The sequence below is a fragment of the Spea bombifrons genome, chromosome 3 (assembly GCF_027358695.1).
Source record: "Spea bombifrons isolate aSpeBom1 chromosome 3, aSpeBom1.2.pri, whole genome shotgun sequence".
Classification (NCBI taxonomy): domain Eukaryota; kingdom Metazoa; phylum Chordata; class Amphibia; order Anura; family Pelobatidae; genus Spea; species Spea bombifrons.
In genome coordinates, this window is record NC_071089.1 from 21,340,181 (window position 1) to 21,362,849 (window position 22,669).

The 22,669-nt window shown below is 39.9% G+C and overlaps 1 protein-coding gene across 7 annotated transcripts in view; it reads right to left on the bottom strand.

The window, feature by feature from the left end:
* EHBP1 (EH domain binding protein 1) overlaps nt 1–22,669 on the bottom strand; it is a 172,187-nt gene that overhangs the window by 102,114 nt on the left and 47,404 nt on the right. For 4 of the 7 annotated variants that reach the window (XM_053461397.1, XM_053461395.1, XM_053461399.1 and 1 more), the window contains exons 6-10: nt 18,709–18,890; nt 16,911–17,050; nt 13,870–13,974; nt 11,396–11,518; nt 7,903–8,146 (exon numbers count right to left, since the gene is read on the bottom strand). In XM_053461397.1, the coding sequence (XP_053317372.1) occupies nt 7,903–8,146; nt 11,396–11,518; nt 13,870–13,974; nt 16,911–17,050; nt 18,709–18,890 (794 nt within the window). The remainder of the gene's footprint in view (nt 1–7,902; nt 8,147–11,395; nt 11,519–13,869; nt 13,975–16,910; nt 17,051–18,708; nt 18,891–22,669) is intronic. The other 3 variants (XM_053461401.1, XM_053461400.1, XM_053461402.1) reach the window with 1 other exon arrangement.

Genomic DNA, 22,669 nt, shown 5'->3' on the forward strand with positions numbered 1-22,669 from the left:
ATAATCATGGGAAGTATTCATTTACTGACGTAGGTATAATAATAATAACAACAATAGGAAAAAACCCCACGAATGTTCAATGAAAAGTTCAGCTGTTGTAACAGGAGAACCTTTGTCAAAGTTCACGTGCAGCAGCTTTTGAAAGGTCAAATTGTTTAGCCTGTGAATGCCTAAGAGTAAGGAACTGGAATGTAACATATGGATGCAGCGTTTATATAGGGCAATTACTTGCACTCACGAATTTCACCTATTCCAAACCATGGCTCGCAGTGTGAGCTTTATGCTACATAATTATACGGTATACGTCCAAGTACAAACAGTACAGACGGGGCAGTACAATCCAGCTAAAGTGCTGATAATGGCCAGCTTAAACCGGAAAAGTATTCTGCAAATACTAAAAGGGTCTATCACAGGAATGTGCAGTTTTGTTATTTGTACCTTTATAAATTGGCTTTCCGTTGTTATTTCTACACACAGTTTTATATCAATATTATATTTTATAATAAGATATTCACTATTTCCTTCTCTACTAGTAATTTTATTACCAATATCTTATTCTGGAATATACATAGAATAAGGTTGTCTGTATAACCAGAGTTTGCTGTTGACCATAGGATACTTTATATGCTATTCTACTTAAGAACTGTTGGGGATTTTAATTAATAACATTTTCTTCTACAACCAAAACCACCGTGAGGTTCAGTCCCACAATGGGGAAAGATAGAAAGCAGTGTTCTTTGGCACTGCAATTGATATGGGTTAACCAATATTATCATAGTCACTTAGTACACTATTATGGCCTTGATATTGGCGGCTTAAAGGAGCACTCCAGCCTTATTCTCATGTTAAAGCCATGCTGGGGTATATTTGGCATGCAATTTACTGGATGGGAATAAATGCAGGATTTATTTTTATTATTTTAGTAAGAAAATGAGAAAATTTGTCTCATTTAACTCCTCCCGGCTGCCTGTATTGGAAGCAGGAAGTATACCGTAGTATGCCTCTTGCATGTACTCAGCAGAACTCCCATTCTAGTCATTGGCACCGGAGGTCACGCATCAGGAGGAGTAACAGCAGCCAATCACATGCATGCTATACAAACATATTGCTAGCATACACGTGATTGGCTGCTACTGCGTTTGTATGGGAGTACTATAGAGCACGTCCCAATACTTCCTTGCTTCAGTAGAGGCAGCCAGGGGAGAAGGAAAATGACAGAAATTTCACTTTCTAACTCCAATAACTAAACACATGCTCCAGTTTTAATGTAGTAAAATGGAAAACATGCATTAAAACTAAAATTACATTTTTTGCGACTAGACTTTTTTTTTTTTTAACCCTTTCAGTGCCAACCTGACACATGAATGCCAAAGCGGAGCCAGGATGCTAACTATCGTCTAGATGCTGGAACATCAGGGTCCTCTCTCTGTAGAGTAGGAGAGCTGCTAATATGCTCTTCAACCAGCCAGAAGCCATCCTATCTGCTAACAGACAGTCTTGAAAGTAATTTACAGTTTAACGCAGATGGTCATATACTATAGAAAACGTCGGCAAAAAACCCTGTCAAACTGTCGTTTACCTCTTTCTTCCTGACTCACTTTCTTCTATATGTATATGAAATACGGATCCAGCCCAGACCTCGTCATACCTACCTAATCGTTAATTTTCTGCCATTTTCTCTCTGGTAAGACATCTTCCACTTTCTATTGGTGTACCCTAAGGATCAGTCCTTAGTATTCAATCTCTTGCCATACCCTGCCAACTGCACCTAAAAACACATTTCTCACATTATTCCCTTATCTCCCTTCTCAACAACTACAACTAGTGGTTAGTATTCCCTCCTCGCCTCTCTCCTCTGCAGTCTATCCATAATGCTGCTGACAGCTTTATCTTCTTTACACAACTTTCTTCTTCAGCTTCCCCAACTCTGTAAAACCCTCCACTGACTCCATATTACCTCAAGAATTACATTTAACATCTTTCTACTAACACATAGCACCCTTCGTAATACAGCTCCTCCATATATTTCTCCCTCATAACAAAATACTCCCCTACTCGATCTTTATGTCCTTCCTGTGGGCTTAAGCTTTCCTCCTCACTTATCACCTCTTCCCGCTTACAAGACTTCACCGGCTCGGCCCCGTACCTCAGCAACTCACTTCCACCTAAACTCCAGCTTTCACTCACCCTCTTAATGTACAAGAAAAAGCTCAAAACCCACTTCTTCAGAGAAGAAAGTTACTAAATGCAGCTCAAACTTACCTGCCACTAATACAACCCCAACACTATCTCTCCCCTTTCCCCATACCGTATGCTTCTTTTCACCCCATTACCTATAGAATGTAAGCTTGCTAGCAGGGCCTTCTTTACCTAATATCATTTTGTCTTAGTCTGTGAAATCTAGTTTTGTTATACCCTTTTTATGTACTGCAAGAAGTCCTGCTATATAAATAAATATATATAGTAATAATTAGAAAGAATTGGCCTCCAAGGCTAAGTATGTTATGAAACAGTGATGCACTGAGCCAAGAAAGTAAACATTTCCTTTAAAGGTCTAGCTTACAAATATTTGCTGAGCCAACAGCACAAATAGTATAATCCGAACACTTACCTACACAGAATATCTAAATACAATACATAGTAGAAGGGCAAAAAAATCATAACATTCAAAATGGTCCCCATATAAAATAGGACACCAGTCGATGGTACTTCAGGCAAAACAAGACTACAAAAAAAAAAAATTAAAAAAAAAAAAAATCGAGGAGAGATTTTCTCTGAATAACATGTGAAAAATTATATTGTTAATAAAGCGAATAACCATCATTCATGATCATTTCAAAACAAAGTGAAACATGAGGTAGCGCTATGGCTTCAAAGGAGAAGACAGACATGCTTTCCCGAAAGGTGTTGAGTGACAAACCTTTTAAGGCTTTATGCTTTATCACTTAACTCATCACAGATAAAGACACTAGAACAACAAAAAGACAGGTCAAGGTTCAAAAAGAAAAACCAGTGAAACAAAATGGATGGACAAAGTTCACTAACAAAAAAACCAAGGAGAGAAAGCCACATTTTGTTGTGGTAAGGAGAGTTCCAAATCGTTTGACGCTGTGTCCACATCAACTCGGGCTGGAGGTGACGGCGTTCTCTTTTTGTGAAAACAAAGCAGGTGAGGAACAAGAGGACAGCGTGCAAACGCCCAAAATAGTCTGATCAAGCAATTCCCGGAGCTTAACCGTGATCCCATGGGTAAGATGAGCATCTTTCTCCTCAAGCAGGAGACGTTAATGAAGATTTTATAGTGCGGGACGCGTTTATTGGACGACATACTTGCAAGCCTCCAGCAGAGCGGGCATCTAGTCACCTAACCAAGAGTCAGCTCACACGAAAAGTTACGCAAATTTTGGTGATGAAATATAATCAATACTTACCTAAATATACGTCACCCGTCATATATTAAGCTAAATTTCTGAGCACTAATCTGTATAGACATGATAATGTACTGTATGGCTAATTGTTATTATTACTTATTATTTTAGATAGCGCCATCAGATTCCGCAGCGCCATACAAAGGGTAGACAAGACATAATGTATATTTGTCTATAGCCGTCTATTGAAACGTATACAAAAGCCATGCATCACAGTAGCATGGGCACGATTCAGACACTTGTGGTTTATCACACTTACGTGAATGTTTTCTAAAATACAGAAATCTGATCCTATTATTTGAAGCCTGTACAAATCTAATTGCATGACATTAAGGGGTGACCTGCTTTTCAGCCAGTAAATTAAAAAGCACATTTGCATTGCCTTCCAAAGGAAAGTGCATGGAGGCTAATATGCCTAATGGGAAGAGACAGCAAAGAAAGGAATGGGAGCAATCTGGAGATGGAGACAAGCATTTCTCTAGACTGAGAGGATATAATCCATCAAATATATTATTTTTTCACCCCTGCACAGCCCGTGCTTACCCAACATAACCCTAATGCAATCACAGGTACCTAGAGAGATATTAGAATTCACCGGGGCACCGGCAGCATTCAGAAGCTGGCCAAATTGAGTTAGTGTAAGAGTCAAAAACATGACGAACCTCTCATTAAATAAAGGGAGCTGTATCCTCAGACACAGTCACTTCACGACACTCCCTTTAAATTACACTTAATATCACGACTGAGCCTCGACTCTTTGGATGCTGGAAGCGGTGCGACAAAAATTTAAGTTGAAAAATCAGCAGATCGTTACTGCCCTTCATCTCACAAAAATATAACAAAATAAAGGAAACGGGGAAGCTCTACTGCAATGTGTGCGCTTCTTATTACCAAGGTTATGTTTCTGTCCCGTGTGGACATTTCATTCTGTAGATTGGTTTCCTGATCTAGAACAAACGGCAAACATAACCTCGATGTCATTGGTTGTGTTTGTGTAGTTTGGCCGCACTGTAATAAATATAAATAACATTTACACTTACTGAGGAAGACAGGGGAGATAAGTATTGCTGACTTGTATCATATCAAAGAACGGTATTATATGGCATAGGCAATGTTTCAACTTAAACGTGATTATATACCATTTGGGTTTTATACTCTTTAATTGGGTGTGTGTGCATTTCTTTGCCTACCACTAATCTCCGCTGACTTTTATATCAACTTCAAAAGACTACAAATTTACTATTAAAATCTTCTTTTATTAGAATAATTAACAAAGTATCGGCATTGACAGGAATAGGCTTGCTTCTCCGAGTCTTATTTGGAAAGCTACTAAAACAATTGTATCAGTCCTCAGTAAACCACAATGACATTTGGAAATGGCAGTTTAGGGAAATAAGAAAAATCTAGAAATATATGTGACAGTATAAAAACCACTTTTAATAAAATCACAACTGTCAGTCTAAGAAACCACAGGGCTCTTTTGGCTAGACTCAGTTGCTTAATTGACCAGAAAAAAAGAAATACCAAAAAATATATATAATAAAACATATAATAATTAGGGCTGAAACAACTAATCGATAATAATCGATAATGAAAATCGTTGTCAACGATTTTCATTATCGATTAATCGGATCGATTTTTATCGATTATAAAAAAAGAGGTTTTTTTCAGAGCAAATGCTCTGAAAAACTCCTCTCCTTATATAATCCGACCTCAAACAGAGATCGGATTATAACACCGGAATCCAGATCCCCCGCTACGCTGCAGGAGACCTGGATTCCCCTCACTGTCGGCCGGTCTCTCACTTCCGTCTCTCTCTTCCGTCTCTCTCCCCCTCCCATCTGCCTCCTCCCCCCTCCCATGCGTCACTCTGCCTCTCTACCCGGCACCGCTACTGACAGGCACTTTCCCTGCAGCTTCATAGAAGCCTCAGTGTAAGTGAAGGTGAGTAACGGAGGCTGTCTGTGCGATGCAGACCCCCACCGGCTAACAGAATCATCCTCTCTGCATCGCACAGACAGACTCCGTTACTGCCCTTCACTTACACTGTGGCTTCTATGAAGCTGCAGTGAAAGTGCCTTCAGTAACGGAGCCGGGTAGAGAGGCAGAGCGGTGTATGGGAGGGGGAAGGAGTCAGGGGGGTGTATGGGAGCCACCCTCCAATACACCACTCTGGCTCCTCCCCCTCTCATACACCACTCTGCCTCTCTACCCGGCTCCCTGGTGTCTTGTCAGAAACGGAGGTTCACAGGAGGCAGAGTGGAGTATGGGAGGGGGGAGGAGGCAAAGTGATGTATGGGAGGGGGAGGAGGCAGAGTGGAGTATGGGAGGAGCCAGAGTGGAGTATGGGAGGGGGAGGAGCCAGAATGGTGTATGGGAGGGGGAGGAGGCAGAGTGGTATATGGGAGGGGGAGGAGGCAAAGTGATGTATGGGAGGGGAGGAGCCAAAGTGATGTATGGGCGGGGGAGGAGGCAGAGTGATGTATGGGAGGGGGGAGGAGGCAGAGTGGAGTATGAGAGGGGGAGGAGCCAGAGTGGTGTATGGGTGAGTTATAGTGGTGTATGGGGGGTATTATGAATTTTTAGGGCATATAGGGGGTATAAGGCATATGGATATTAGGCATATCAGGGGGGCATAAACATATCTGGGGGTAAAAGGTATATCAGGGGGCTCAGTGGCATATAGGGGGGTATAAGACATATCGATATTAGGCATATCAGGGGGGCATAAAACAAATCTGGGGGTAAAAGGTATATCGGGGGCTCAGTTGCATATCACTGGCATATAAGGAGTATAAGGCATATCAGGGGGCACAGTGGCATATCAGGGGGCACAGTGGAATCTGGCATATAAGAGGTATAAGGCATATATGGGGGCAGAGTGGCAAGCTGGGGGTCTGATGTGCATAACCGGGGGCAGTTTGGTAAATAAAAAAATTTAAACAAGGCTTTTTTCTCATAGTTTTTATTAAATATGAAAAATAGTTAACATATGAATTAATATTTACTAATAACTTTGTATTAAAACCTAGTTTGAGAAACAGTGTGTTTGGGTTCTTGTAGCTTTTATGTCAGTAAAATAAGAAGGTGAATAGAGAGAGGCCATTGCAATAAAGAGATGAAAGTGTAAATTGTACGTTTTTTATTGCAATTTTTCTTCAATTTAAAATAATGTATTTTTTTATCCGATTAATCAACAAAATAATCGGCCAACTAATCGATTATTAAAATAATCGTTAGTTGCAGCCCTAATAATAATATAACACTCCTAATCAATATTGGTACACAGTTCAGGCTTAATAAGTATAAAGTCCCATATAAAAAAAAACCTATAAAAAATTGTATCCAACTAAAAACTTTGTAGAAATTGTCCTGCAACATAAAGTTGTATCAACAGTGTTTCAGCACTGAATAATTCAAAACATCGTGCTGATACAATTGTTTTAGTATTTTTCCATATGTTGATTCCACTTGAGGTATAGGTGGTGTTTCAGTTAACCTCGTTATCTTGATCGTGAGCTGCACTGTGTTGTGTGCTTATTTGGAAAGCGTTGCCCACAACTAGACGCAACCCTTTCCTACAGTAACATGATCATTTATATACACACCCCGCCAGAAGTTGGGGGTCACTTGGAAGTTTTCATTAAAAACAAGGAATTTTTTAGCGGTGTAACATAATTTGTAAAGAGTTTTCTAATGATCAATTAGCCTTTTAAACAAACCTGGATTAGGAATCACAACAGGAGTGATGGGAGTGATAAAGGACATCTGTACGTCTATGAAAATATTCCATTAAAATTAAGCCGTTTCCCACTACAATAGTCATTTACAACATTAACACCATCTGCGCTGGATTTCTCATCTATTTGATGCTATTTTAATGGACTAAATTTGCTTTTCTTTCAAAAGCAAGGGCATTTTTAAGTGCCCCAAAGGTTGAATGGTACTCTCTGTGTGTCATATACACACACATATATACAATATAATATACACAACAAACACACACACATATATATATAAATTACATTATCTAAGAGCAATGTACATAACAGTTGAATAGAGATAATTTGCACCAATCACTTCTTCAAGCTATTTTTCATGCTTATTAAAACTTTCACCTGCATATCAACAAATAAATTTAGTTTGAAAGAAAATCACTTGGTTTGTATTTTTAATTTTAAATTAAGGCCATCGTTTTGACACGTTTTCTTTAAAGAAAAGGGATTTATAATTTAAGTTCAATGGCGGCAGCATTGCTCTTCCTCTTGGTAGTTATATCATATACTATGTATTGAGAAATTGAGTTAAGCTTCCAGTCTAGATTACAATGCTTGCCTCAATACAGTACAGTGCTTTCCCTGTATATAACATAACGTTAATGTAAAAACAACCAAAAGTTCATAACTTTTACATTCTTTATCCAGAATGACGGCAGTCCATTCCTTCCATGTAAAAGTAATTAAGAGGTACTCACTCATCGAGCTCATCCTCGTCCTGTGTGGTTTTGTCAGCGTAGAGATATTTGGTCATGTCCACGGGTCTGGCATTTTTCCTCTTTCCTGGCTGTGGCGGGGAGTCTTTGCTAACTTCTATGGTGGGTTCAGGTTCTGGATCGGGCTCATCAAACGGGTTTAAATAAGTTGTGGGATCAGTTTCCTTAAACGGATTGTACTCTTCAAACGATTTAGGCTTTAACTGCTCCTTCTCGACTGGTGCTTCTAATAAACAGACAATCAAGAAATGAGCTAGGCCTGATTTAATTCTAGAACATACAATGTGACAAGATTAGCATACGCTACTAACATGGCTTGGATTCCTGCATTTCACTGCAGCTCTAATACATTTAGAGCTGTTTCAAGCTGTGAAACACACACTACGCCATATCTACACTGCGACAAACACACACTACGCCATATCTACACTGTGACAAACACACACTATACCATATCTACACTGTGACAAACACACACTACGCCATATCTACACTACGACAAACACACACTACGCCATATCTACACTGTGACAAACACACACTACGCCATATCTACACTGTGACAAACACACACTACACCATATCTACACTGTGACAAACACACACTACGCCATATCTACACTACGACAAACACACACTACGCCATATCTACACTGTGACAAACACACACTATGCCATATCTACACTGTGACAAACACACACTATGCCATATCTACACTGTGACAAACACACACTATGCCATATCTACACTGTGACAAACACACACTATGCCATATCTACACTGTGACAAACACACACTACGCCATATCTACACTGTAAAAAACACACACTACGCCATATCTACACTGCGACAAACACACACTACGCCATATCTACACTGTGACAAACACACACTATGCCATATCTACACTGTGACAAACACACACTACGCCATATCTACACTGTAAAAAGCACACACTACGCCATATCTACACTGCGACAAACACACACTACGCCATATCTACACTGTGACAAACACACACTATGCCATATCTACACTGTGACAAACACACACTACACCATATCTACACTGCGACAAACACACACTACGCCATATCTACACTGTGACAAACACACAATACGCCATATCTACACTGTGACAAACACACACTATGCCATATCTACACTGTGACAAACACACAATACGCCATATCTACACTGTGACAAACACACACTATGCCATATCTACACTGTGACAAACACACACTATGCCATATCTACACTGTGACAAACACACACTACGCCATATCTACACTGTAAAAAACACACACTACGCCATATCTACACTGCGACAAACACACACTACGCCATATCTACACTGTGACAAACACACACTATGTCATATCTACACTGTGACAAACACACACTACGCCATATCTACACTGTAAAAAGCACACACTACGCCATATCTACACTGCGACAAACACACACTACGCCATATCTACACTGTGACAAACACACACTATGCCATATCTACACTGTGACAAACACACACTACACCATATCTACACTGCGACAAACACACACTACGCCATATCTACACTGTGACAAACACACAATACGCCATATCTACACTGTGACAAACACACACTATGCCATACCTACACTGTGACAAACACACAATACGCCATATCTACACTGTGACAAACACACACTATGCCATATCTACACTGTGACAAACACACACTACGCCATATCTACACTGTAAAAAGCACACACTACGCCATATCTACACTGCGACAAACACACACTACGCCATATCTACACTGTGACAAACACACACTATGCCATATCTACACTGTGACAAACACACACTACACCATATCTACACTGCGACAAACACACACTACGCCATATCTACACTGTGACAAACACACAATACGCCATATCTACACTGTGACAAACACACACTATGCCATATCTACACTGTGACAAACACACACTACGCCATATCTGCACTGTGACAAACACACACTATGCCATATCTACACTGTGACACACACTATGCCATATCTACACTGTGACAAACACACACTATGCCATATCTACACTGTGACGCACACTATGCCATATCTACACTGTGACAAACACACACTATGCCATATCTACACTGTGACAAACACACACTATGCCATATCTACACTGTAAAAAACACACACTACGCCATATCTACACTACGCCATATCTACACTGCGACAAACACACACTACGCCATATCTACACTGTGACAAACACACAATACGCCATATCTACACTGTGACAAACACACACTATGCCATATCTACACTGTGACAAACACACAATACGCCATATCTACACTGTGACAAACACACACTATGCCATATCTACACTGTGACAAACACACACTACGCCATATCTGCCCTGTGACAAACACACACTATGCCATATCTACACTGTGACACACACTATGCCATATCTACACTGTGACAAACACACACTATGCCATATCTACACTGTGACACACACTATGCCATATCTACACTGTGACACACACTATGCCATATCTACACTGTGACAAACACACACTATGCCATATCTACACTGTGACACACACTATGCCATATCTACACTGTGACACACACTATGCCATATCTACACTGTGACACACACTATGCCATATCTACACTGTGACAAACACACACTATGCCATATCTACACTGTGACACACACTATGCCATATCTACACTGTGACAAACACACACTATGCCATATCTACACTGTGACACACACTATGCCATATCTACACTGTGACACACACTATGCCATATCTACACTGTGACAAACACACACTATGCCATATCTACACTGTAAAAAACACACTACGCCATATCTACACTACGCCATATCTACACTGCGACAAACACACACTACGCCATATCTACACTGTGACAAATACACTACGCCATATCTACACTGTAAAAAACACACACTACGCCATATCTACACTGTAAAAAACACACACTACGCCATATCTACACTGCGACAAACACACACTACGCCATATCTACACTGTGACAAACACACACTATGCCATATCTACACTGTGACAAACACACACTATGCCATATCTACACTGAATATGGCCTTCCTACACCTGGCTCAGTCGGCTGCACAAGTCATCCTATGACACGTAGAGACTACTTGAAAGCAATACTAAACAGTGTTACTATACATCTATCCTATCAATTTTAATAAGTAAATAATGGATATATAAAATGTGCACTGCAGACCTTATGTTTAAAGTTTAGACTCAAGAGAAGAGCCACCGTCCTTCAAAATATCTATAAAGAAAGTTCGACCTCACAAGAGGAATTACCAAAGTAGTGTGTGTGTGTGTGCGTGCGTGTGTGTGCGTGTGTGTGTGTGTGTTTTCCTTAAGAGCTCCTTTTGAGCCGAAAATTCAACTGACTGTTACCTTCAGCATCTGGATCTCCAAAGGGATTTAATTCTGTTGAATCGGAACATTCGAAGGGATTCGAGCTTGTGTTCATCAAGTCTTGCTCCTCTTCATCCAAAAAATTTAACTTATTTATAAGTTCTACAACCAAACAAACAAGTTTAGCACAAAGCAAAAGTGACGGTAATAAAATGGCACATTTACCTCCATTGGGTTACAGAGACATATATATACAGCTATGTGCAGAAATCAAGGCAAAATGAAGAAACATGCCCGCGTGAAACTGAAATAATGGATGCAGTACCAGTGCTTGCAATGAATGGCTGGACTTTGTAGCAAACCAACATTTCCTAAGTAGATGCGCACATGACATCAAACAGAAATATTAAGCAGATGCAGCATTGGTTCATTACCGACTGAGCTGGTATACAACAGGTTGTCCGATTATTAGAAGATCTACAGCCCCCTGATCCTCTGTGGGATGCTTTCCTCTCTTCTAAGACTATAGCAAAATGTTCTTCTTGAACGAGGCCACAACAGGACATGTTAGTTGAATGTAGAGATACACCTTTATTAAAGGCATCTCACTTAATTTTGCATTACTCTTCCAACAGGCAGAAAACTGATCTACTTTTTAGGATAAAAGGGGCATTTCCAAAGTACAGCTGCTAGAGCCACTTCAGGACGATTTACCGTATATGCATTTTTCATTTAAGTATGTTATTCTGTTGTCTCTGAAACTGTATTTCAGGTTTAAAGGTGAAGTTATGTCCATTTTTGTTTACAGGGATAAACCACCAGTGTATAATCACTGGTGTCTCCTTTTGGCATGTAAATGTTTTCTAAAAATGTTAATGTTTTGGTAACTTTGTTAAAGGCATAATAAGAGTTTCTTTCCTGTTTGAAAGACACAGGGAAAGTGTTGCTTTTGTGCATCTATTTGTCAGAATATTGAGTTTTAAAAAGGCTCAAAGCCACATAAGTTTCTGGCTTTAGCTCTGCCTTCGTATGCTACTTTCATGAATTTATTTGAAGGTTGGCAAGGCCTCCGTTGATCGGTGACAGTCCCATGAACTTATGTCTTAGGATGGGTTCTCTACAACACAACGAGAAGTGGGCTCTCTGAAACAATTAAATAAAACAGAACTGGGTTTGCACAAACCATTAAACACAAAGCAATTGGGTTCTCTCCGTCAAATAAATAGAGATGTCTGGAAACGACTTTGGAAAGTCTGGAAGGTAGCACACTGTTGCTGGAAACATCACCAAGATGATTACATGCATCATAACAGAGAGAATAACATGAACACAATGGAGCATAGCCAAAGGTGCAGGCGGTGCAGCATCATGCGTAAAGAACATCGGCCATCAGCATTATAACCCATAGCCAAGGCTATAGCCCATCACCAGAAACTTATCCTAAGCAGATACTACTGCCACATGTCACCGAATGTTAATGTTACAGGGATACGCGCAATACATGCATGCAAGTTAAAGTATATGTATGCAGTGTATTCGTCTGTGTAATGCTTTCTGATTGCTGCTACACATTGTATTGTTATTTAAATTATTTCAAATTAATACACTTAGGCATGTGTTTACTGTCTCCAAGAAAAATTATATATATATATATATACACACACACACATATTTAATAAATATTATACAAACATGCATACACAAAAAAAAAAACAGAAAACAATAAAAGCATGGGGCGCTCAACCATGTCATCAAATGTCATAAATGTTGTAGAATCCCTGTAATTAACACGCAGTTCAGTCTTTCACAAATGCTTTCTCTGAGCAAAAGGCTCTATGTATAATCCGGAAAGCCTGTTGGTTTTGTGGCCCTACTGGGAAGGTTTTTACACTCCTGCAAGTTTAGGCATAAATGTAATAGGGGTTTGTAACAGGATCGCATACGTACAACACTGAACTCAAAGGGTGAAAGCAAAAGTTCAGAGGGTATAACGACGGAGGATCAGTATAAGCCAGAAGCAAGAAGACGGGCAGATTTAACAGTGTTCAGTAAGATAACAGAGCTTAAAAGGAAAACAGCTTTGTTGATGCACCAGATCATTGTAATGCTATAAATCTAGTGAACTACTACAGCAAAAACAAAGAAAAAAAAATAAAAGTGAAAGGCAGATAATATTTTACATAAGCACTGCACATAGAAAACACATATTACGGCCAGCCATAATACGTGAAAGTCTTCCCAATGTGCTTGGACGCTCAGCCTACTTTCTACACGCTGATAACGCTGGCATACAAACGAGATGGTAGCATATCTGTAGCATAGAAGCGTTTCAGGAATGTACGTCGGCAGACTCCACGACACTACTCTTTGCCCAGATGTTGGTTGGTTGCGCCACAAAATGCCAGACAGCACAGAGGTTAAAGCCACACAAGCGACACACGCAGCCAGACACAAGCAGCAACAGGTAAGCAGACAATTAGAAACAGGATGAAAATAGAGGAAAGATCATAGACCTTCACAGGGACTGGATGATTTAGCTGAAGGCAAATATGGTTGCTTTACGCAGTCATCCTGATCTTCGTGTAAGTTGCTCAGGGCATTCAATTGGTTTACAATTTCTGTAAACAGAAGCCAGTCAAGATAACTAAAAGTAAAATGGTTGTTAGAGAAAAGGAGCAGCAGTTGCATGCATTAGGCAAAAGACAGAAGGGGTTAGGTAGAAAAAGTGGGTAAAACAAGTGAGGCAACATACAAATAAGATCACTGCAATATATTTTGGATTGCACTAGAAGAATGGTTTCATTCTAGCAAAGTCTAGTCCTCTGTTCTGTGCTATTTGCTAATCAGTGACCTTAAAGAGTAACCAACCTCCTTATTACGTTCACTTATTGCGTAATTACAGTTCTCACATAGCCAAGAAGTAGGATGCCCACATCAGCTCCTTTACCATGTAAGCTAAATAAAGAAGTGCATTTTTCAGGTACATCAAAAAGACCTCAAGCCACCGATTGGGAACCAAATCTGTATAGGATCTGATATAAAACCAGGTAGAGGGAGAGAAAAACTGGTACTCTTCAGCTATCGATAAATGCCAAATGCAGGGTTATAGGGATTGCAGGCAATCTACAGCTGATACTTTCATTTCATGCACAGTGAACTCTCTGGATTTTAAAGCCTATTCTAATCTAAGCCTATTGCACTGTCCTGAAAGGTTACTGGAGACGGCACATGCACAATATGAGCTATACGACTGCGTGACTCCATAGCTATACGACTGCGTGACTCCATAGCTACACGACTGCGTGACTCCATGGCTATACGACTGCGTGACTCCATGGCCTGAGCCACCCATGATAGCATGGGACATGCTAGTAAGTATATTATGCGGTGGAACTAACAAGGACAGATTTATATTCTAGCTAGCAAGAATATATACAAATATTGAGAACAATGAATTGCAATACAAAACATGAAATAGTACAGGCATGTATGTTGTATATGCTGATGCATTTTGCACATACTAGTTATTCTATTAAAGTGTGTTATGTAAGGCCAAACTTCATCACAGTTTAAATACGTTGTCTATATTTCGACGTGACCAGGACCTGAGTGCATTCCTCCGTCAGAGAGATCGGCAGGGTGTGCCGCAGAACACCGCCGCGGACCGACTGGGACTGAGAATCTGAAGCATTTTGAGCAGCTGTGGTTCTTGTTATTATGTTGTCTAAACCCATAATGACAGGGTTGTGCGATTACTTTGACATCTCTAAAGGTGCAAAAATATCATTAATGCATTAAAGGGGTCACCTGAGGTTATGCTGTGTCATTGCCATAAACTAAGGGAGCTGCCTACATTTAACCATGCTTTTAAGTTGAAGAACATCACAAAACCTCACGTGGGTTTGTGTGGGAAAAGTGTGTTACCGAAGCAAGAGTCAATATTACTACTTATCCCCAGGAATTCACTTGTAAACTTCAGCAAGTCCTAACTTGAGAGCATTAAGCTCCATAGTGTTTACATTAACACTCCAATACATCTACCAACTTAATGGAGTCTCCTACACGGGGCTAGCGTCCACGGCATCACCAGTACTCGCGTACCTAATAATCCATCTCCAACAAAACCCCATATGTACGTCGTAACACACACTAATGCCGACGGCAGCGGAGGTTAACCTCTAAACACTGCTCCATAAACACACGGTATAACGTTTTAATTAAACTTCAAGCTTGTAAAATTAATCCCTAAATTGAGAAATTGTAAGGTATCAAAAAGGCTGCTGGGAGAAATAAAACTATATTTTGTCAATTTATCTGAATTGGCAGCAAAAAGAAGCTATATTGTCAGCTCGTTTGGGCAGGCAAGTCAAATTGCTATGTTACGCACTGCTTGTTATGCCCTGTTTACCCATTGTACAACACTGCAGAATATGAATGCGCTATACAATACAATAAATAATAATAATAATGAAGCAAGCTATACGTACAGGGAGACTTATGCTTCGTAGGGCTCTATTGTCAGGGGAAAAAAACACAAACTTTTACTATTTCGAGTCAGGACAGGGGCTAAAAATATTTCCCAGACTTTACACAGAAATACAGGTTTCTTTGTGGACATTAATAGCATAGCAATGGTATTTCATTCAGCAAATGGAATGTTAATCCCGCTCTGGCCGGATTCCAAAACAGGTCAAATAATCCTGTCCGCTCATGTCCCACCTGTAAACAAACAGACATATTGGTATCGGAAAGCCAGAGCAGGAATAACAGCACTTTCAAAATTTAGTAAGATACATCTTACTAAACATAGATAAGAGATAGTAATATGCAAGAATGTGTGGCGTAGGAGGAAGAGACACCACAAAAGCCACTGATTTGCATGTTCTTACATATGCCTAAAGCCCCAGTTATTCTAGGTTTATTTATTGACAATCTAGTTTCTTCATAAGCCTTGACATGTCTCACATTAGGTGAAATCAACATGCTCTAGCCCTGTGGATCTTTAAAAGAAGATCTACTCTACTCGGTATTAAGTCTGGGCAGTGCGAGAAGACATTTAAATGTTACATGATATGTGAACACCATACTCTCCTATAAGCATGGAAGGATGAGAAACTTTCTGCATAACAATCTGTCCAGGATTACAAAAGAAAAAAGGCTTTTGCATTGGTCCCAGGGTTGAACGATTACTTAGGTAGCTTGACATCTGAAGGAGGGATCTCTGAGGCCATTGCATCAATCATACATCTTATTCTACGGACATTGGTCGGCTAAACGGTATCACAAACCGCTAAAGACTTTGGGACTAAGAAACAAATAATTGACAGAAAAGTCCACTAATGAGAGTAAAAGCAGAACAAGGGACCGACGGCTCCTCGACTGGAGAAGCTTATGTCTCTAACTGCAAATATTTCCCTGTAATATGAATGAAGGTTTATAACCACACTAAATGAAACTGGACATCTTGCCCTGTCAAAAGGCACCTAATAATGTATAGAATACGCTTTTATCTAATATAATTCTTTAAACTCCCAAGTTCCTGATTGGGACAGACCTGTAATTTTAGCAGTTTTTTCCTCCTGGTTCACCCTGTTCTCTTCATCATCTTCGTTGTCTTCTTCAAAATCATCCAGGTTTCCTATGTCGGCTTGTTTCATGCTCATCAGGCTTGCAAGGCTCTGCATATCTTCATCCCTGAATGCAAAATGACAATGGAAGGGTCTCCTTAAAAGAGCAGGCCACGGACAAGAGCGATTAGGTGTCCAGTACAGAGAAAAGAGAATGTGGGCAGATATCTTAACTTGTCACCAGTACTCGGCATGTTCCCTAATATTAAATGTAATATGTTGCCCAATTATGGATTAACAGGGTCGAGACAAAATTATCCCCCTAAAAAAAGGAAACTCAAGAACAGAAAGATAAAATGTGACATACATGACAGCATAGAGGCGGATTCTGCCCTAGGATTGCATGGCATTGGACAGATCGACCTTCTTTGGCAATCCGGCCCCTGGTGTGATGCAGATTTCCCCAAATCGGGTCATTTACACAACGGAGGACAGTGCCACGCCAGCAAAGCCTCTGTAGGCCGATGCAATAATAGTTGTGCGCTGGGACATCATAACCCGGCGCTCAGCAGCACAGAAGGCAACCGCATTGGCATAGGGGCCCAAGGTAAAGACGTTCTTAGCCACCGATTTTATATTTATAAACCCTGTATTATAGAAAGGGTTAAAAGCACCTTGGAGGGCTTATAGCCAATGTGACAGTATACAGAACACGCATTTCTAAATGGTTACAAAAACTAAAATTAAAGCATAGGTATATTTTTGAAGTAAATTACGCATTTTCTCTATACACAGCAGGGGTACAGCGTTCTGCTATTTGTTCAAATATCTGTTACAGGTGCAGAGAATAAAAATGCATTTTTACCTTTATTACACGGAATGACCTATTTCAGAAATTGAACAAATGATACCCTATATACATGCTGATGCCTCCTCGCCATCTAATGATACATTTCTGTAATTGGTATTCTAGACACCCCACACTTGTCACTGAATATTACTGCATTCGGGATTAACAGCGGACAATGAAACAGACATCTTATGCCTCCTAAGGAATCTGAAAATTTTAATACCTGCAGAGATGATTACATGATAGCGCACAATTAAATGTTATCAGGCAGCAAAAAAAAAAACCTCAACTTAATCAAATGCAAAGAACAAGAGAGAGAAAAACAAACAATTTACAAAAAAAGGCAAATACAAAAAGGATGTAAATTAATTTTAATCACTCCATGTACACATTTTTTGCAATTTCCATACATCATGAGATAAAGAAAAAAAATAAAACTGTTAAAATTATTTTTATATAGTACTCTGGAAATGTAATTTTCTTCAATTTCATGCACGAACAGCTTGTTTTCCAAAACAAATGCAGGAGCCATCAGTACACGAAACAACCTTGCTTGAGTGAGGGAGTAATGTCTGCTTTATCTCCACTCTTTCCCTTACTGTGCTTCTACCCCCTGTATCAAGGAGACCTTCTCTTACTGACACTAATAGAAATAAAACCAATTAAAACTATAATGTCAGGCAGCATGAAACACCATGATAGTATGTGTGTGTGTGCGTCTACACACACGTTGACATACATATGGTGAGGAATGAGTTCAGCTCAGGTGAAAACCCATTAAGATGGAGTAATGTTAAAGGAAAAGTTAGATCTTACAAATCTGTTCCAACCCATAACGCTGGTCTTTGGGCATACAATATAGCATAAAAGTCAATCTTCCTCTCTCGCCCTCTGCCATTATATAAAGTGTACGGATACGAATATATGAAACTTACGTGGCTTTGCCCTCTCTCAGGAAGATGCACGATAATGAGAACTGTAGAGTTGCAGATACAACCTTCTTCGACAGAGGTTTGAATTTTAACTTCACATCCGTCTGTGTAGGCATGGGGCTGGCGTACTGCTTCATATTAATATTGCTTGTTGCGAGAGCTTTTCTACGACCAGAGAGAGATTCCTGTAAAAATAAGGAGATGGGTATTGCACTGAATTATTAATTATCCAAGAAGCAACTCAACATTTTAAACTCTCCGCACAGACTTTGTCAATGTTGTACAGGTACACCCGTTTTGCAAAAGGTTTAAATAAATTATATTAACCGGGATGTATGAATGGGATTTCAGTTAAAATGCACAGTGAACATTTATTGAGCCAATCCAAATAAAATGGTATGACCCACATTTCAAAAAATATTTTGCGAGGCTATATTTTTTGGAATCATGGGAAGAATGTAAAGTAAAAGGGGATTAGAATGAGAAAGACCAAAAGTAATGAAAATGGAACACTGAGAAATCCCGGTGGTGTTGAATGTGTCTTCTGCTAGGAGTGGGAAGTTGGGGAGATGTCTCCTGTCAATAAAGACACGTGAATGTGATTGTGAATGAATAAAACGGAACTACAGAGGTAGACAGAGGAATGATGTCCAATATACATATAATCCTCAAATGAAAAAGTCCTTTCTTTAAGATCACAGTCATGGTTGCCACAGCTGCCATCGGCAAATGCCTGTGAACAATCTTTCCATCTTGGACAGGTTTAATATGGCTGATTTTGTCACGGCTGAAATACGCCAAGGTGGACCTGAGAATTATTTGTCGCTAAAGTGATATTCATTATGCTAGTCTACCACGCTGCATAAACACGTTTCAAAATACACCAAGGTGAATACAATATTAACCAATTAAAGATTATGTAAATATTGAGAAACACGTTAACCAGGTGTGTGTAATGTTCACGATGATCTGATCACCTCCTTGCCGCCTGTCAATCACACAAGATTAAAGGGCAGAAACGGCCAGGAAGAGAAGTACGGGGAACCTGGCGATTCCTTCTTCATTTCATGATTATCAGCCTCAATGATCTGTCATTGTGTACCCTGAACAATATAACAATGGCAAAGCATTGTGAATGACAGAGGATAATAAATAGGCAGTATGAGGCTGATACAGTACTTAGCATTCAATTAACATTTAAAGTGCTTGTTCTCTTTTAAATGATCTTCACTCAATATACTGTTAGCTGTGCAGGTCTTGGTGAACAAAGCTTATGGAATACGCGTTTAAACGGCTGCCTTTCATGCTCTCCGCACTGTGTCTAAATATCTGTTCTTATAAGTGACAGAAGAATTACATGCACCATTTTCATAATAAAAAAAGGCATTCTGGATTCTCAGTGTGATCCGCTGTAGTTATTGGGTAAACCAACACTGACCTACGTATAGGTAGACGTTGTATAAAGACACCATGACATAAAAGCAAAGATTAACTAATTAGCGTCAAAACTTCTAGGGCATTAAATGTAGGCAATCATTACAAGCAAATATAAAGACCCGGTGAAGAATAATGTATATTAAAATACTCAGTACTTTATCCTGTATATCACGCGCATGGAGGTGCGCCTGGCCGAACACATCTCCTGCACGGGAAATAAGAGGGCGCTCGGCAGAGCAAACCTTTGTGCCAATGTAAGGCTCTTAGCCGCCGACGATTCAACTATTTATGGGCAGAATAGACGGGCAGAATGGTTCTTATCTGCCATAAAATTTTACGTTTCTAGAGGGGGCACCACGCAAATTTAAACAGCCTTCTCTCTTAGCTATCGTCATCTGTTCTGGAGTATCCGTGTAATATATACCGAGATGTACGTTATAGATATGGAGAAGGAATTTCCCAATAGTTATTCCCCATTTGGATGCATTGAGGGACCTGCAATGCGGCAGCACATGTACACGCCGTGCACCTCACACAAACCATTGTTTTTAATGGTTATGTAACATGTCCACTCAGATTAAACAGAAGGAAGAGAATTTGTAACGTAAACACTCCATACGATTTTAAACCCGTTTTACAAGTCTGTCACTAGTTCAAATATTAACACAAGGTGAAAAGTTCAATTTCCACAGAAATGAGAACAGTCTGCTATTGTAGTTTAGGTGAACACCTCCTATCAGAATCCGTGTCGGCTGCTTACTCGGGTCAGATGGTGGACCCTCTGATTACATACATTGTGGGGGATTCTGGGCACACATTAATTCCAGTGCTCAGTGGCTGCCATGAATAACACTATATTATATATATATATATATATATATATATATATATATATATATACACACACACACACTATATCAGTATATAATCTAAGAGTCCCTCCATCATTAGCCATAATAAAGAAAACGTACACACCTAGGGGCCGAGCCAAGGACTAGCAGCATAAAGGCATAAGAAGGCAGCGGAAGCGGATGTGAGACAAACGCCACAGCCCTGTCTAGAGAGAGAGCAAAGTGACTCGGAGACCCAGGGAAGCAGAGCTGCACCCAGAGACCCTGGGTCAAAGCCACAGATATCCCAGGTAAACGTATGCATTAGAGACCCATCTCACGCGTATACCACGGAAGCAGCCATCTTTACTTCCTATTCCCCAGATCTGCTGGGTTATTTCTCCCCATTCAGTTATTGCGCCCTTAGAAGAACTGGAAACTAAATAAAAAAGCTAGGTTTGCCACCCTTTTCACAAATCTTGGCTTTCCAGATTGCCTTACCTTTAAACAATTAAAAGGATTTAAAAAACACACACAAAGGTACTTTAGTCTTATAAACGTATTTGATTAAACTAAAAGCTGTGATGCTGACAGTTCCCTTTTAATTAAAGTCTTGTTTGGTTACCTTATCTTCATGTATGAAAGTCACCTTCCAAAATTAATAATCTGAACCTAAAATATTAAGAATTAAGAGCAGTTTATTGGGTTTTTTTGTTAATTCGAGAATGAACAACCTGCTTAAGGGGGTCAGTTAAATGCGTCTTAAATAGAGCAATTAACAGAGCACTTCGCTGTAGCAGGGAGGCACGAGAACAGGTTAAAGAAGGCTGTCGGATGATAAACGCACTACAGGTAAATTACAAATGTGTTGCTCAACAGAGATACGTCATTGACGAGTCAATTACCCTTAAAGAAATATCATGTCACAGCCTGCAACATCTTATGTCTGTGCTGATGTTTTCCAGGCTGAGCAATTACATTGTTTGACGCTCACAGAAGACTTGTGCATGACTATGCTTCAGCAATGTGGAAAGCCTTAGTGATGACGGATATGGACACTAAATAATCATCGTCACAAACAAAGTGAATTAAAGAAAAAAAAAACTGTATGTAAATAACCAGGGAGGAATAATACAACCAGAGCCAAGATAAACGGACGTCCTCGCATGCCTGAAGAAGAGACCTAAATTGTCTTGGAAGCTTGCGTTCTAATTCTGCTCTGCTGGCCAATAAATGGATCACACGTTATCTATCAGTTCTCAGAGAGACTGGGATTTGGGGAGGGGGATCTACTTTGAATTTACTAAGAAGGTAGTAGAACACATGGGGGGTAAACATAACTACCGGGACACCAGTGATGCAGTATCAAAAGAGTAAAGCCACGATGGTCGTCCACCTAGCTGTGAAGACACGGGGACAGCATTCTTCTACGCCAAGCACAGGCTTAGAAGATATACGCCGTATCAGTGTGAATCTCCCGTTACGTCTTGTAATCTCTTCTTTCACCTCCTTCTACATTTCTCACGTAAAAGCATAATGCATGTCTGAGAAAGGAGCAGGTATTCAGAACGCCAAGCCGTAGATCAGCGGCGTTGGGGCTTCCGGGGATTAATTTATCACTCCGGTCAGTCTTTTGGAGTATGAGGACTATTCCAGGTATCGGGGATCAAAAGATGATCTAGTGATTTTAATCAGAA